The sequence below is a fragment of the Phoca vitulina genome, unplaced genomic scaffold, assembly GCF_004348235.1.
Source record: "Phoca vitulina isolate PV1807 unplaced genomic scaffold, GSC_HSeal_1.0 scaffold9, whole genome shotgun sequence".
NCBI classification, from domain to species: Eukaryota; Metazoa; Chordata; class Mammalia; order Carnivora; family Phocidae; genus Phoca; species Phoca vitulina.
In genome coordinates, this window is record NW_022589712.1 from 33,951,646 (window position 1) to 33,968,185 (window position 16,540).

A 16,540-nucleotide genomic window follows, 5' to 3' on the forward strand; every position below is an offset into this window, starting at 1 on the left:
GGAAGGGATGGAGGGAGGGAGGAAGAGAAGGAAGAATCTATTTTAGTTCTAGCCTCATCAGCTGTCTAAAAAAGGCAGAAGCTGCCCATCATTTCTTGAGGAGAGAATTATCTCTTGTCTGTGAGGAAAAAATTACTCGGACGTGATCTGTTCATGTTAGTCCCTTTTAAAATTTCATTTGCATAGAACACATTGCAAAGAAAAAGAAAACCAAAATCTTCCCAAGCACTGGACTCTCAATGTGCCAGATTCCATTAGGAAATACTTGGTACTTTTGTGACCTATGGCAGCTAGATGTCTAAACAATGGTGTATGGGTTATGAAATCATATGATGTCAGTACTTAGAGATACCCTGGATGTGCTCTAGTGTAATGCACTCATTGTGTAGTTTGAAGACTGAGGCTTAGAGACTTGAGTTGCCTTGCCCAAGATGTATTTCTAGAAAGTGCCACAGTTGCCATTAAGATCAAGGTCCCATTTGTATCAACCATCCTCAGAATCTTCAATATTTTGTTACCTAAATTTTATTTGATTCTATAGCAATGGTCATTGGCTTTTTTTTTTTTTTTTTTTTTTTTTTAAAGGGATCATTTCCTGTTCTGCTTTTTAGAAGTCTCCTTTCAGAGTTGTTCTTGATTTGGGTAAATGTGGAGCAACTTGACTTATCCAGCCATGTTCAACTCCCAACCCTCTACCCTATCCCTACAGATTCAGATGAGAATCCCTAAGACTCACCTCCAAAGCAGTCATGTTTTTCTGGTTTGCTGCAGATAAGCGATTAGCCTCTCTGATTTTCTCCATGGCTTCTCTCAACAGGTCCCAAGCATCATCAACTTTGTCTTTGTAGGCTGCCAATATTGCCTGGAGACCCTTCTCCATTTCCTCGTTTTTCCCTCGGGACTCTCCAAATAACTTCTTCACCTTCTTCAGAAGGCCTTCTGCAGCCCTGCAAGCACCCCAGCCCAATGACAGACAATAAGCCCTGTCACTGCCTCACGGTTTATTGGTATTAAACTGTGTTACAAAGAGATGCTAGCATTCAAAGAATGGAAAAATAAGACAGTATTTAAAGCAGATTGACTATGTACTAAATCAAGATGAAAACAGAAAAGTGGCAAGGCCATTTATAATTAATATATTAAAGTACAAAAAACCCCACACATTTAAAATGTATTAGTAATACAGCATCTTCAATTGGAAAGAGTCATGTTATTCTCATAATCTGACTGATGAAATAAATTTTATGATTCACTTCACATACCAAAAAAAAACAACCCCTAATTCACCATGGTGATACATTTTCTCTGTTACTTTGAAATATAAGGTCTGAACATTGATATATTTGGTTTTAGTATACATACTAAATGAACAGTATATATATGTATATATATCTATATATATATAATTTAAGTATTAATAACACCATCACTTTGAAGTTAGCTGACTATAAATGTAAACATGTATTTTTTTTATTGAATGTATGGTCACAGAGTTCATTTGCATTAGTAAAATCATGATTGCTATTCCCAACCTCAAATTTTCAGCCCTAATTGCAAAGTCTTAGGTATTTATTATTTGATGACTCCTCTTTTCAGCATTTCCTAAAATGACCAAATGCACAGAATGGACTGCTAAATTTGTAACTTTATTTATTCAGAGATATTTTCATTAAAAACAACAAAAAACTATTGATGGTTTAGAAGTCCCTAATACAGGCAATTAATAAAGCAAGTCCATTAGCCTAATTATGGAAGGGACAGCTCCAGAAAAGATCATTTATTTAATTATTTAAATATAGGCAAAAACATGCTTTTAATCCATTTTAGAGCAAGAGAAATCATAACTAAATGAAAAATAAATAACAGAGCATCTTCTACTCCTAAGCATGATGAAACTTTTAGAAAACTGAAAGCAATCATTTGGAAAGCTCAGTGTATCAAATGAAAAAATAATAAAGCATCTACTCACACTAACTCATCTTCAGCAACCTCCTTTTGTTTATCTAGATTTTTCCTCCTCAGTTCTGCCATCATCTGATCAATCTCTTTCTGAAGCCCTTGCAAATTTCTCTCAAAGGCCTTGTCTTGAGTTTCTAGAGTTTCATTTAGTCTTACAGCTTTTTCATTCACAGCTGCAGGGGGTAAGACAAATTTTGTAAATTAGTAAACAAAAGTGCCACATGCAAAAATGGCACCAAGCATCTGCTCTTCCCCATGATCTCCAAATGAAATGTAGTTTGCCACGGGTGTTCCTGCTGGGAACAGAGAGGTAGTTAATAACGATCCATAACAAACAGGGAAAGGTGACATATTTCTCCAATTATATTTCTTTTGGGGGGTACAGTAATTAAAGCATGGTGTTTCTATCTCACAAGGGAAAAAAATGTAAATAAAGAAATGGCCCAAACCTTCTTCAGGTCAGAGGTAAACAATGAGACACGAAGCATAGCCCTCGGAAGATGAAAATATAAGGTCTGCGCTGCTGATAATACACAATCCTATTCAGTCAAATTTGAAAATACCCGGTACAGAAAAACTCTCGGTGATGAGATCTCTGAAAACAAACCTGCCCTTGTTCTTCCACACAGTTCTATGTTCGTTTGTTTAAAGGAATGAGGGAGGAAGCACTGGTCTTGGGATGAGGGTTATAGATTAGGGCTCAAAGCTACCTTCTAGCAATAACATCCATTGTAAGAGTCTGTGTTTATTATGCATTGAATAAAGTTTCAAACTGTGCTCTTTGGAATCTTAGGATTCTCTGGGTGCTTCAGGTATTCTACAAACGATGTCTATTCTATTAAGTATCTATTTGATAGGTGGTGTTCTGGGCAAGATTTCATTTGAAAAAAGAATTCTATGTCAAATAAAAGTTTGAAAAACTGGTGAGTTGAAACATTTATGTAGTTCTACCATTAGTTTTAGGCCAACTTCTCCTGAAGTGTGTTTTATGGCACATTAACTCAACAAGTTGAAGGGAGATGTTTTCTCAAACTCTTGTGTGCCAAACCCTTATTTCGGTAATATCACCTGTGAACATCCCTAGAATGAAGCTTGGGGTTGGCTAAGAGACATTTTCTACTATTCAGTGCTATATCCTAAGATGTCTTTAGGCAAAGAATCCTGAAAATTCACTTCTATTCTTGGAGAAACTTTTCTGATTAATACTGGTTGGAGCTGTCCCAGGGGTAACAGTTATTCCAAGTTGTTGTAACAGGTGCACACAGGCCACACAGAGCTGCCATGGAGGGTGTGACGTGGTGGGTTAGTACCTTGGTTCTGAAATGACTCTCAGGGCCCACCCCAGACCTATTGACCTAAAAATTCTGGAGGGAGGGGACCAGCAATCCGTGGTTTAACAAGCCCTCTAGGGGCTTCTGCTGTATGCTAGAGTTTGAAAATCATGGTTTAGCAGAAGCAATTGGGTTTCAATCTTTAATTTTACCCTTTCCAAAATGCACCTTTCGAATTCTCTTTTCATGATTAAGGTAATCGGTTAGGCAGTTGTTGCTGTCAACCCCTTATTCCGACAGCCATGATCTAATCTGCAGAACCATTTGAATCAGCTGTTTTAAAGAACAAACATGGCCATTCCTAGCCCTGTGGTAGAAATTATTGCTCAGGTGCCATATTCCTAGAAGTTAGTGAGGGTGGCTCTTTCTTGGTCAACTACTCATAGTCACACTTTGACATACACCAAAGAACCTTCTCAAGATCCCACCACTACTGTTATTAAGTTATCACCTAGGCTGCACTGTGTTTGTTAAGGAACCACAGTGACCATGGACTGATTAATTGGAAAGCTCCTTGATCCAGCAGACTTTGTGAGAACTATGGCAGAACGCCAATGGTTAAAATGTAAGGTTTATACTTCTTAGATTTCAGGAAAGGCGGTAGATTTGGCCTTCCCTGTGGTACCTCTCCTTCTTTGGTCTGAGTGCCTATCTGTCTGTATGTTGACTTTAACTAATTGTATTATGTAACTAACCACTGACCTCATTTGCATTCATAAATCCCACTTTTCAACTCGCCAAAGGTGTATGTTTTTCTTTTATTAAGTGAATATATAAATGAGCTTTGATTAGAGGTATTTTTTGAAATTTGATTGAATTTAGGTCCTGGGCCTAGGTGGTTATAAGGGGGTAATGTAAGAGATATAGCCTCACTTGTGGTCTATTCTCAAAACTAAACTTCTGCAGAGAAGAACTTGCTGGAAAAAGCATGATACAAGAGAGAGGAAAGGAAAAGATGGCTGTACCTTTTGGAACGTATGCATCATTTCTTTTAAATGAAAGTAATATGTAAGCAACTAGAAGAAATTATTAAGGCACACAAAAACGACAATAGAGATACTGTAGAGATACTGTATTAAAAAAGAAAGCATCATTTTAATAGAAGAGATGTGATTGCTCCATTCCTTATATATATGGAATTTGGAAATTCTCTGAATATTTTTAAACTAAAGACGAACGTGTTATTTAGTCTCTTAGATTCAAAGGTATATACTATCAGCACTTTCAGTTCAGTACATTTTCAACAGAATTGAAATTAATTATGACATTAAGATAGCTCTGAAATTTACTTATTTATTTCTACTTTATTTCAAAGGAAATTTTAAGTAGCTTTGAAATATCTTTAAAACAAGATAAAATTAACAGAAAAGGAGATGGAGTAAAGATAAAAAATAATGTAAATCAGAAGACATCTTAATAGACAGTATCTCAGTAGCCAGGGCAGAGCAGGGGATAAAAAAGGGATACTTAAGAAGTATACAGGATCTGTAACATATAAATGCATTAATCCCCCAGGAGAAACAAAGTTGTTTTTCACACTGAACCAAAAAAAAATATGCTCTGATGGGTAAATTCATCATGAATGACAAATACTACTGTGACCTGAGAAACAGGAAAGAAGGTGTCTAGCATTTATTAAGTCCTAATATATGTCAGTACATATGCTAATTAATGAGTTGTTTATATATATATGTATATATATACACATACATGTATACATATATATATATTTGCTCATTAATTCTAATAGTTCATGGAATGAAATATAGAGTATTTGTGATCTAATCAGGAGTCATAGCAAAGATTTTAAAAATTATAGGGAGATAAGAATACCTTAGATTAATAGATCGTGATTATCTAGGAAGAGACCATGACTTATAATGGAAGATAGAGGGAGTAAGGTATTCCAACTAAAAATAAAACTGAACTAGACAAATGCCAGGCTAACAAATTCACTTTTCCCCACAGCAATTTATTGTCACTAATAAAACCTCAAAGTACTGATACTATCTCCAATTAGTGTAGTTCTAAGAGAAAAAAATGGGTGTGGATATGTCGTATAACCTACTTAAGGCTTTGGTGAGTTTCCTTTTCTTAAAAAAAAAAAAAAAAAAATTTCCTGAACTGCCAAGACTTGTAGTACATATAAACATCCCAGTCAAGATTTCGTTTACCTCTGGCATATTCAAATTTAAACATTCAGGAAGTTTTAACAGTTGGATTAGTTTTGCCAAAGTTCTCTTCTAAAGGGCTGTGCATATCATGTGTGTTATCATTTACATTAGTAGCTGCTGGAAGAAGGGAGTAGCGTCCACATTTCTCCCGGGTACAGGATCACAGCTATCCCACATGGACCTTCATGTAAATTAGGAAAAAGGTGCCCTGTCTGGACAGACACAACCAGACTGTCTGATGGATGCACAATTTTGAGAATGGGAGACACTTTTGATAATACATAACCCTTTTCTCTGATGGATGATGGACTGTGGGCGATGAGCAAAACCTGGACAAAATCTCGTCTCCACCTGCCCCCTGCTGGTGCCTTTGTGTGGTGCACAGACTGGGTGGGGGGTACAATGCAGAGAGCGAGCACATGAGCAGTGCTGATGTTGGAGTCTGTTGAAAACATGGACCAGCATTTATTCTTATGCATGAATATTTGATTGGAATGATTTCAAAATAAGTTTCCAGGATCGGCTGAAGTATTGAGTGTTTGAGATTGAGGTAGAAGGAAAAGGAAAATTACTGGGTTATTGACCAGTGCCTTCATGGATGCAGGCAGAAATTGTTTTACCTGCAATGGGATTTTTTTTTTTTTTTTTTTTTTTGTGGGGTGGAGGGAGTGCTGGGGGGGAGAACACTTCAAGTCGCATTAATGGAAAATAAAACCAGGAAAAGCACAAAAAACTCCATCTAGCAGAAGATAAACCATAATGAGTTAGTTAAGAATTTTCTGGTAGGTGTAACTTCTGTTTCAGGTCCTGACATGTTTTGCCTCAGATTAAAACTCTGTTGCTTCTTGCAGTGGGGAATCTTTGGGAGTTTTCTGTCTCTTTTTGGCCAGTGATTCCTAAGAATTACCTGTCAGGATCTGCCTTGAAGGTTATCTCATGTTCTGACTTATTTGGCTGTATTTCCAAGCAAAATATCTAAAACATGTAACACTGTAAAGCAATAAAAATATTTTATTTTTTAAGAGAGAAAACCCAAAACATTTTTCCTACTTTCTAAACCTGCATGTATGTTTACTGTATAATAATAGACACTTAAGATCTAGATTTTTGGGTTTTTTATGTTTTCTGTAAGAGTTCTTAATCTGGGGTTTAGCCCCCAAATAGCTTCCACTTTGATCCTAAATCAGATTGGTAGATGCCAAGCACTAATTCCTAGAGAATGATGGACTAAATACAGTGAAGCTTCTGGTAAGGTAGCAAGTCCAGACTCCAAGCAACAGATGTTCATTAAAAACAGCACCAAGTATTTTAAAAGCCATTTTGAGAAATTAAAGTGCTGCTTTAATGTACTGAGTGGAATGATAAAATTAGCTTTTTAAAAAATTAATCTTCTCAATAGTTTTGAATACAAACAATAGCAAAGCATAAGTTTATTGGTTATTTACTCATAATAGCCATTCCTCAAAAATTAAGGCATTCCTAAGGGACTGCATTCAGTTTACCACGAGCCTGCACTCATAATGACTAATTCACTGACTATTATGCCCTATTTAACATTGTAGATTGGAGATGCTTGGCAGATAATGCCCTTGACTGTCCCAACCTAAGTACTTTTCAAAAGCCAACCCTCAGATTGAGAAAGGGCATTTCTTACTAGAGAAATTCCGGTCCTGTGTAATCCCTTTTTCTATTTTTCTGGTGGGAGACATAATGATTAAATTAAATGATTCTAATACCTTCTGCATCCTGGGAAAGCTCCTTAATGAATCCTCCTAAGGAGTCTGCTCTCCTGTTGGTCCTCTCAGCATCCTGTCCAGTTTGCTCGCCATCTGCTGTCACTTTGGTAGCCTAATGATCCAAATTCAGGAAAAGCATAATTAATTGAGATGATGAAGCTACAGCGAGATAAGCTCCCACTGGCTACATTTTCTTTCAAATATAACTCTGAGCCAAAGGCAATCGATGAATTATTGATCAGATATACTGGAAATGACACCCCATGCTCCAGTATACAATTAAACTTTATTACTTCTTCCATTAAATGGAAATCAGAGAGTTGTATTTGGGCTTTTTAAAACCCTTGCTATATGCAATGACATAGAAGAAGTGATAAAACACAATTATTTTTGAAGTATCTTTGAGGTACAGTTGCCAAAAGTATTTAATGGATTCTTCAGCCTCCACATGTTGCAGTTTTGTCCATATTTTATTTACTGAAAAAGTGTGGAGCGTAGCAATGATCTCTTGAGGAGGCACAGGCAGTCTGTCTCAATAAGCTTGATCCTATAGATGCAGTCTAGATCAATACGTTAATTAAAGAAACAAAGAGGGAGAAATGCTTAGCTACTCAGTAGTAAATGCTTGTTTTATAACACTCTGAAGATGCCAGGAAACCGTTAAAGAAGAATAAATGATAACTTTTCCCATATGTCATCACCAGAAAAGACAGCTGTTAATCACAGTACTATACATCATTGTCAACAAAATAAAACAACTCCACAAATAGCTTCACGCCCCCAAAGAATATCCCCACACATATGCACCTTCATTCCCATTGAAGATACCACTTGACACAAAGGAATCCATTCAATGCGTTCATAGTTAAGATATGCTATACTTAGTCAAATAAAAATGGCATATGTAATATTCAAAGTTTCTTAAAAGATACTATAAGGTTTAGAGCACCTTGAAATAGGCGTACAGTTCATTTTTCTATGCATGACATATGCTAATAAATAGGACTTCTTTTTTTTTTTTTTACTAAAAAGATAGGGATAATCTAACTACAGATAATGAATCAAAGAATCACAAACTGCCTTAAAATAATTTGAAAAAGGTCCAAATTGGCAGAGTATTAATATCTATAATCCTGTACCAGAGTGTTTGCATTCTAGACATGCCCAGAGATTCTAAAATTTTTTTTTTTTACACACATAAGAGAATTTTAGATAGAAATTAAAATAGAACTAAATGTCTGGCCAACACAGAACACAGTAAGAGATGCTATAGAAATTATATTGCATTTTGTGATTTCCCAGGGGGCAATAAGAGGTTTAATTCATGACCCCTTTCAAGGTTTTACATAAAAGGTAGAATATAAAGTCCAACTATCATCAACTAATTTCTCAATCTGTGAGTGTTACCATCAGAAATAAAAGGATGAAAGGATAAGATCCACTGGAAGTTTTAAAAATCCCTCTTAACAGTCTGCAGTAAATATACAAAATTATTTAGAAGGTGCTAATCAATATTTTTACATATACACACCACATGCATATACACATACCTATAACATTTTAAATGTTACTTTAACATTACTAAAGTCAGCTGCTTAAGATGTTGGCTTTCTAAGCTGTCGTAGATGTTTGTCTAGCCTGGACTTGATTGTACTCTACAATATCACTCCTATTTTCACATATCACAGACTTTACTAAGGGACTTGATCCACATTATGGTCATTTTCAATATCTTAATTATTAATGTATTACCAGCACTGTATTACCACACAGGAAGTGTACATTATGATTTAAACTTAAAATTTATTCTTTGCTTTATCAGTATCTTATCTATATTACTAAAAGATCATAACTTACATATTCACACAACAAAGGCTACCAATTCTGGCTCATAGCCTAAAGCATTTAATTTTTTAAAATAAATATATATTGATACACTGTCTCTTTTAAATTCTGGATGATCACGATCCCATCCACTGCCTTTAATTCTTCTTTCTTAATTAATTTATACAACAACATGTAAGAGTCATCATTAACAAACTTGGTACTGATTATAGGAGCACTCCAATAGTGAAGATGTCAAGAATTCTACATGACCCATGATAAGAAACAAGTTAAAAGAGTTATCATGAAGACCCTGTGCAATCAATCTCCCTGGCTTCTGTTTAGTATGTGAAATATGCCAAACTCTTTCCTTCTTAGGCTCTTCTCGGATCCTGCTGTCTTTGCCTGGAATAAACTTTTCCTCGGTCCTTTCAATGGATGGATCCTTGTCATTTGTCATCTTTCATCTTTCATCTTTCAGTTTCAGTGTCCCTTCTAGGTCGCCATTTCTAGGGCACCTAGCCAGGTTTCCAGACTTTCCACAGAACATTTTTTTTTCATAATACCATGCATTTTAGAATTACTTATGGCTCCTCTATTTGTTGGTTACCTCCCTGACTAAAAGGTAAGCTCTAAGAGAGCAGGGACTTGGTCTGTTTTGTTCATCACTTTATATCCAGCTCCTAGTATGATGCCTCACTGAGAGCAAATATTGAATGAATGTTCAATAAATGATTAAGCAATTACCTAGTGAATCTTGCCGACCTTATTACCATTCTCATTGCCTACCTTTCTATGAACACTCCCAGAAAGGGCTTTTGTTTATACTATTGTTCCTTAACTCCTCTCCAATTATCCAAAATAAATCCAGCCTTCAAGAGTCAGTTCCAACTCAACCTTCTTTGTGAAGCCACCCCTGACCATTTTGGCTTATGCTTTCCTTTCTTCGATTTTTTTTCTCTTTTCTTTCTTCTTTCTTTCCTATTAAAATTTTTCTCTTAATACGCCATGAGATATCTTGATTGTATATTTTCCAAAGTACTTTTCCAGTTGCATCTTCCAATTCTTCTAAAAGACTTCACCAGTCTTTCCAATGCAATAAAAGATTCTGTATTATACTTCTGTCCTCCTTCTCTTTTTGAAAGTAATATCATCCTAATGACATCAATGGTCATACATTCTTATCTAATATGGAAACATATTTACAAACATCAGAAACCCAGTTCTGAAACCTTTGCATTAATTCTGAACTGAATTAGCATTTTCTGGCTTTAAAGAAAGGCAGCAGTTTGAACTTGTGACTTGTTGATAAACACATTTCTGCTGAGGGAAGGGGAAGGAGAGTGAATGCTGCATTTCTCCGTTGGCCCCAAAATGCTCACTCTCACAAAGGGGTACTTCCAAAGTAAACATGCAATGGTGATTTTAAAACTTTTACTGCAACACAATAATGAAGTAAACAGTAATTAGACACCTACCAATTTTTTCCCCAAAGCAAACCAAGAAACAAACAAACCAAAAAACGTAAACAGGAAGATAACTCTGCCTATTCTTGCAGTTCCTCCAATCATGTTAGAAGGATGTCATATTCAATGATCAAAAAATTTTAAAAAAAAATTTTTTTAAAGATTTTATTTATTTATTTGACAGAATGAGAGAGAGCGCACAAGCAGGGGAAGTGGGAGAGGGAGAAGCAGGCTCCCTGCCGAGCAGGGAGCCCGATGCGGGCCTCGATCCCAGGGCCCTGGGATCATGACCGGAGCTGAAAGCAGATGCTTAACCGACTGAGCCACCCAGGTGCCCCAATGATCAAAAAATTTTCAAATCGCAGTATTTTCATTTTAGAATGTTCCCCTTTTCTCCTCCTTCCCCGTCCCCAGGTATTTAACTTGAGAGAATGGGCTTTCTTACACATTAATTTTATACATATATGAAGCAGCGACAATAAGTCAATAATTTGGCATTTCTGTTTATAGTTGCTCCAACTGTTTTTTCAATTTCACAAAGCCATTATCCAGTGTTGCTCCAAAATAGAGACTGTAGATTACAGGGAGCAAAGATTCTTTTTTTAGATTTATTTATTTGAGAGAGAGAGAGAGAGATGCACGTGAGCAGGGGGAGCTGCAGGCAGAGAGGACCTCAAGCAGACTCCCTGCTGAGCCCAGAGCCAGGTGCTGGGCTTGATCTCCCAACCCATGAGATCATGATCTCAGCTGAGACCAAGAGTCCCACGCTTACTGAGCCACCCATGCACTCTACATAACATTCTGAAATCAATGTTAAGTCAAAGAAATGTGAAGCAGGGCATTACACTAAACTTTTGGATTCAATACACTAAAAAAAAAAAAAAGTGAAACCTAGGAAAAGTTACCTCGTGTTTTATAGAAGAAACAGAGACCTGCAAAATCTGACTTTGGGTTGTATAGTATTTTACACACTGTGCGGACTGTGGCATCTGCTAAATGCAGCAGACATGTAGGCATTTATACCTGCCCTGTATCCCCACCCCAACCATCTCCTGCCTGATACCAAGTATCGTGCCTATGAGCCCAAGTCATCTGAGACAATCCAGTGAATGCAGTGTGATGATCTGCTGTGACATATGAGGAAAAAAGTCCCTTTCCATCTTCATCAAAGTTTTGCTATAGAAGAAAATTGACAGCCAAGTTCTCATTCTTCTCACAAGCAAACTATGCTCGTATCACAAGTCCTTCAGGAAACCCTAGCGCCTTTCATCCTTCTATGGCTTCTCAGTCCCGAGACGTTCCTTGAGTGTAGCTCACAGGCGCACTTCGGCTTGTGCAGCTCCGCCCCCGCGCCTCCACGCCCTCCTCCTTGACCACCGGCTTCTTGAACTGGTTCATTTAACACCGGAATCAAATGATCCTGGGGTTGGCTAATTTGCTGCAGGAGTTGAGAATGTTCTTGACCTCTGACAGCAATGCCAGAAGCAGGGAAGGATTCTGTTAGTCCTTTGTCTCATCTGTTGAAACTGAGGCTGATCCGTAAGAATTCAAGGGGCTTCTCCAGAACTTGTAGGGTTGCAGCTGCAGCCACTGAAGACTGAGGAGCCCCCGTCCTAGCTGCTGGGGGAGGGGATCAACCACAGCCCGACTTTCTCTATCTCCGGGGTTCCCATAGAAAGATGCCCCACTGCTCTGTCAGGGTAGTTGAAACCAGCTCTTAGGGCTGTGGTCATTTGCCGGCCTTCATAGCCCATTGACATGATCTCAGTTACCACGTTCTCACAAGACTGCCCTGGGACACGTGCACCTGTTGCGTCTTCAAAAGTGTTTGGCCGAGAAGACTCTCCTGGTGCACCATTCATTTCTGCTGGCTTTTCTGCAGGGTTTTCTTGTTTTCATTGCCCTGGCGGGTGCAGGTGTGGGAGTGGGACCCCGAGCCACAGCCCACCTCATGGAGGAGCTAATGGTGGTGCCCTGGCAGGATGTGATCTGTGCTGGTGCTGTGACGGCTTTAGGTTTTGCCACTGTAACCATCACAAGGTTTCTTCATCACTTTTATACTCTTTTAGAGCAGTATCATCATTGAGGACTTTGCTGGAATAAATTAATTTTTGACCTGCTACAGGAAAGACATCTTTCCCCCTTTCAGATTCAACCTTCTCTTTCAGTGCTTTCATCGCCCCCTGGGGTCAATGTCAGTCCTGTTGCTGGAGGGTCTGCGGGGTAACCTACTTGGTGCCACCAGGCAGCGGGTCAGCTGGCCATGGGGGCAGGACCCTTTCTTAGATTTTTAAAAACAACTATCATTACCACCATTCATGACTCTGTTGGGTAGTTACTTTGTTAGGTGTTTTGCCATTTCTATCTAATCTCTGTCCTTGGGGCTGAGGCTATGTCTTATTTTTTTAATGTCTATTTTTTTTTTTATTCCTCAGAGTGCCAGGCATAGTAGATATTGAGTGATTAGCTGGTATAATAATCATCAAACCAACTACAAATCCCTTTGAAGTTCCAACGCCTATTGAAGGAAACAAAAAATCTCTATGCCTTCCCAATACCATGCAAACTGGCCTTCTGCCAAGTGCTAGGCTTGCCACTGAATGTGGATGGCTGGGCAGTTCCTGGGTATTTTTCAGAGCCTAATGGGAAGCTTGTGCTCAAGAGCTGCAGCTGAGTGCTTAGGAGGAGAGCCAGGCAGGAGACCCCTCAATTCCAACCACACTGTATTCTTGTCACTGGCTTCATGGTCATTAAAAACTAACCTGCAATTACACGCCAAGTAATGCGGGCAGGATTGGGTTTGGGAGGAGGCAGAACTCTTTAGGGCCAGCCCAGTTTAGGGCCAGCACAGTGCTTCCTGAGGAAGAAGGTAGCCTTCCCCTACAGAAATGAGAAAAGCCGCCCCTCTCGGCCATGCTCCAGAAGAGGAGGAAATGTGAGGTTCCTGGCAAAAAGGCATTGATTCATGGTATTAGCGCTCCAAAATATGGGTTACAGAATCAGGCTCAACCATATCCTGGATTGATATGTGTGTTCAGAAGGGCTTGTAATACTCTCCTGTGTCTCATTTACCCTTCCTGCTTTTAAAGATACACAGAGGGCATAATCCCTATTTTTACACTGATGAAAGTGAAGGTATGGAGAGGTTAAGTGATTCATCTGAACTCATACACACAGGGAACTGGGGGCAAAACACACATTTTCTCACAGCTTTATATTTTGTCCGTATCAAGCACTAACTTATATTATGCTAATATCCGGGAAGAATAGGAAAATACATGAAAAAGTTGAGCATTCTGGGTGAAAGGAGGGATGCTGCTTGAGCTTAGGTAGTACTTGAAGTGTATCACCTTTAGGTTTTAGTAAATTAACATATTTAAAAATCCATAGCAGAACATCATATAGACACATTTTTAAAAGTCATGTCTTATTACACAGTAATTAAGGTGAAGAGTCACCCTTGTCAAAACCACCCATGAGAGACTCCATAAAGGAAGCCTATGACAAATGCACTATCACCCATAGGGAGTGGTGATAGATAGCGGTATCATGGTGAAATTCACGACAATCAGTTTTACCCAGGACAGGCTATTGATAATGTTACAGATGAATGCTAAATACTACATGATAGGAGCTATCTGTCTGATTCAGTTTAGTTCTTCTTGCATTTTATTAAATTACCATTCCATCCCTTAGTCATATTCCCTCTCATTCACTATTATCTTGTCCTTTGAGTATTTGACAAATGTCTTCTCATTTATCCTACTATGCCGTACAATCTTCCTTTGATTCTCTATCTTTGATTTTCTTATTTTTACATCCTCTTACCTCAGTTCTACAATCTTTCCAGCATTCCCTTCTAAATGATGCCTTAAGCAGTACCTTGTGTTTCTCTCTTACTTTTGATTACCTTTTTTTACATTCAAGTTCACTAAACTAGGTATTTTTTCCTTCTATTTTTCTTTTTCCTTTATTTTTTTAGAGTATTTATATTAGGCAGCATGCATTACCATTAGGCACGCATTAATTTACTTCTGAACAATGTAGCTGTTACTTTCTTGCTTTAGCTCAAGCAGTTCTCACTCTGCCTCTTGAAACCTGCACATAATTTTCTTGGTTGGATATTACTAGTGTCTTTCATTTTCTGCCTTCTTTATGTTAAAACTAGAATCTAATGGGGCAAATCTAACTAGTGAATAGACAACATTGCTTAGATGCCATCCACTTTTGCATTTGCAGACTTATATGCCCTCCTGCTGAAATTAAATTTCAGATCTAATCATTTATATGATATTCTCAAGGGTCATCTTCGAAAACTACCAGTTTTGTATATCTAAGTGTCAGTGAAGGACTCCTCAGGCAAGCTATTAGACAACACACAAGGAAAGTGATAGAGAGAAGCCAAGTGGCTCTCTGGAATGGTAATAAGTGAGTTCTATACAATTTCTCCCTAAATATTTCAGGTGTCTGTTTTCAGAGTCCCAAACCAAACAAGTATGATGTGCTTTACATTCTCTCTCTCTCTTTTAAAATGTAATAGGAATAAAAAATAATTGTAGGAAACTTAAATCTCTTAACACTATAAATAAGATAAACATATACAATATTTTTGGCACTTAAATCATTTAAAAGCTAGTTTCATCATTTTAGAAATAATTTTTATTTAAATTTGATTTTAAATAGGCAGTAAAAGACAATGAAAATAAAGCTCAATTTTGATATTTTATATAGTTCAGTCTATTACACAGCATTCTCACCTTACGGATAAACATTTAGAAGATGCTTATCAAAGGAAGTAAAACATCCAACTGAATATAATTATAAATATATGCCTGATTTTAGTGTATTTTAGAGACATTAAAAATCAATGCTTATTTTGAGTTTTTCTACCTGTCATCTAGTTGTTCAAATGCTATTTTTAAATTATTCACAGTTAATTAATTAAACAAATTACTGAACTACTGTGTGCGTGATATTGGTGATACTGTGGTGAGAAAAAAAAAAATTAAAGGACATACCTCCTGCCCTTTTGGAGCCTATAGTCTGGTAGAGTAGAGATGTATTTGTTGAGTGATCATGAAAATAAATTTATAATTACAAACTGAAGAAAAAGCACAGTGGTATAAGACAGTTATAGAGGAGTCTCATCACACCTAAAATGTCTCCCTAAGGCAGCGTTCCATGAGCTGAGGTTTGAAAGGTGAACTGGAATGAATAGAAGTTAACAAGATACAGGAGAAGGTGATTTACTTCAAAGGCTAAAAGAAACCTATGGAAAGGCTCAGCGGTGGGATGAGGTAACTGAAGGGCTGTATGGCTGGAGCGCAGATGGTGAGAAGCACAGGTGGCAGGAGATGCGGCCAACAAGAGGACTGGAAGCGCTCACTTAAGAGCCATGAGAAGTTGGAGGATGAGTTTAAGCACCCGGGTGACATCTTCAGATTTGGAATAGCAAAAGTGCATTCTGGCTACACTGTAGAGAACAAAGTGGAAGGAAAACAAGAGTAAAAGCAGAGGGAGTAGCTAGAAAACCCACGTGGTAATTCCAAACTAAAGATTATGGAGATGGAATGAGAGTTGGATAGCGGAGAGGAGATCTATACAAGAAGAGCAACCCCCTGCATTTGATAATGGGTTGAATAAGTGGGAGTACAGTGAAGAAGAAAAAGGACTGAGGAAAATTTCTAGCTTTCTGGCTTATATGTTAAATGTATCAGGGTCCCGATAACCAGGCCACGAATTTGGGGAGAGATGAGGCTGGGCAGTTAAGCAAGAATCAGATCACAACGGGAGAGCATCATATGTCATACTACACCAAATGGAGAGCTGTTGTAGAATTTGGAGCAGAGCAAAATGATCAGGTCTGTGATTTGGAGAGTTTACTCTGTTACATGATTAATAATTGGTTGGAGTTGGAGATGGCTTGGAAAGAGAGGTCATACATGGAAACTGAATTGGATTGGGTTGAAAATGAAGGTAAAGGGTAACTCATTCATTTTTTTGGGGGGGGGAACTGGCTACATATTGGAGGACAAATCACTGAGATGCTC

At 37.8% G+C, this 16,540-nt stretch overlaps 1 protein-coding gene across 1 annotated transcript in view; it reads right to left on the reverse strand.

Annotated features, from left to right (window-relative positions):
- The window catches only part of LAMA2 (laminin subunit alpha 2), a 613,526-nt gene that overhangs the window by 120,693 nt on the left and 476,293 nt on the right, over window positions 1–16,540 (reverse strand). Inside the window, exons 35-37 of the mRNA XM_032407892.1 lie at window positions 7,201–7,312; window positions 1,970–2,132; window positions 737–947 (exon numbers count right to left, since the gene is read on the reverse strand). Coding sequence (XP_032263783.1) covers window positions 737–947; window positions 1,970–2,132; window positions 7,201–7,312 — 486 coding nt within the window. The remainder of the gene's footprint in view (window positions 1–736; window positions 948–1,969; window positions 2,133–7,200; window positions 7,313–16,540) is intronic.